Source organism: Propithecus coquereli, unplaced genomic scaffold (genome assembly GCF_000956105.1).
Source record: "Propithecus coquereli isolate 6110/MARCELLA unplaced genomic scaffold, Pcoq_1.0 Scaffold5, whole genome shotgun sequence".
In the NCBI taxonomy this organism is placed as follows: domain Eukaryota; kingdom Metazoa; phylum Chordata; class Mammalia; order Primates; family Indriidae; genus Propithecus; species Propithecus coquereli.
Window position 1 is genome coordinate 20,776,874 of NW_012150840.1, and position 1,413 is coordinate 20,778,286.

A 1,413-nucleotide genomic window follows, 5' to 3' on the forward strand; every position below is an offset into this window, starting at 1 on the left:
TTAATTTTTACATAATTCAAGTAAAGAAAAAATAGTCTTTTGTACATACTCACATATTTAATATTTTCATTGGTCATTCCCTCCTGTGGATCCAATTATTCCTTTTTAGCCCAAAGAGCTTCTTTTAGCATTTTAATGTGATTCCGCTGGGAACACATTTTGTCAGCTTTCATTTATCTGAAAATAGATTTTACCTTACATTTGAAAAATGTTTTTGCTAAAATATCATAGAATTCTAGCAAAGCCATTTTTGTTTCAGCCCTTTGAAAATACCCTTCAATATCTTCTGGCCTCCTTTATTTCTGATGGTAATCAACTCTATTCTTATTATTTTCCTGTAGGCAATGTATTCTTTGTTCTCTGGCTGCTTTTAAAACTTTCTTTATATCTTTACTTTTCAACTGTTTGATTATAATATGCCTAGGTGAGATTTTCTTTGTATTTAACCTGCTTGGAGTTCGGTGAACTTCCTGGATCTATGGATTGCTTTCAAATTTGTTCAAATTTGAAATTTTTGTCAAATATTTCAATGGACTATGTTAGAAGTGATACTGTGCCAGAGCCAGGCTCAACCTGTAAGAGAACTGGCAGCCTTCACTTTGGATCCTTGGAGCCCTGAACTATCACATAAGATGTCCAACTACAGATAGAGAGACCATGTGGGAAGGCCCTGAGATTACATGGAAATTGGTAAGGCCCAGCTGAGCCTAGCCCTCTAGCAATACCCATCAAAGAGCCAGGCATAGAAGCACACTATCTTGGGCTCCCCAGATTGGTCCAGGTACCAGCTAAATACCACCCAGTGATCCCAGTGAATGCTGCAGGGACCCCCAAAGAATCACCCACTTTAGCATTGCCTAAAATCCCAATCTACAAAATTATGAGCTATATTAAAATGGTTGTTATTTTAGCCACCCGGTTTGGGTAATTTGTTATGTGGCAATAAGTAGCCAGAAGAGATGGCAATTATATATCAGTTAACAACAGGTAAAAGACATGGAGGATTTGTAAGAAAAAAGTACAAGAATGGAAGGTTTCTTTGTAAGTTACCTAGGATACTAAGTGGACACAAATCAGTTCTCCTGGGTTTTAAATTTCACCAATCAAATAGTTTGGACCCAAAATTGTATATGTGATAAATATTTATACCTATGAAATGATGAAACACTGGACAACTTCCATCTTCTATTTTATTTCCACTATATGGAAGTCAGTAACACATAGATTGCTGCTGTTGTTACTCTTATTAATAATAGCTACCAATTTCTGAATGCCTTTTATGGGCCAGCAAGCTACTAAAAGTGCTTCACATATATTGTCCTACTTAGTTTCTCTAAGCCTACATTTCCACTACATCAAATGAAGATGGTAATACACACCTTTGCAGGGCTCTTGCCCAAGTTTACTCAGCTA

The 1,413-nt window shown here is 36.4% G+C and overlaps 1 protein-coding gene across 1 annotated transcript in view; it reads left to right on the top strand.

The window, feature by feature from the left end:
• The window catches only part of TSHR (thyroid stimulating hormone receptor), a 194,901-nt gene that overhangs the window by 119,384 nt on the left and 74,104 nt on the right, over window positions 1-1,413 (top strand). Inside the window, exon 7 of the mRNA XM_012656114.1 lies at window positions 886-901. Within this exon, the coding sequence (XP_012511568.1) occupies window positions 886-901 (16 nt within the window). The remainder of the gene's footprint in view (window positions 1-885; window positions 902-1,413) is intronic.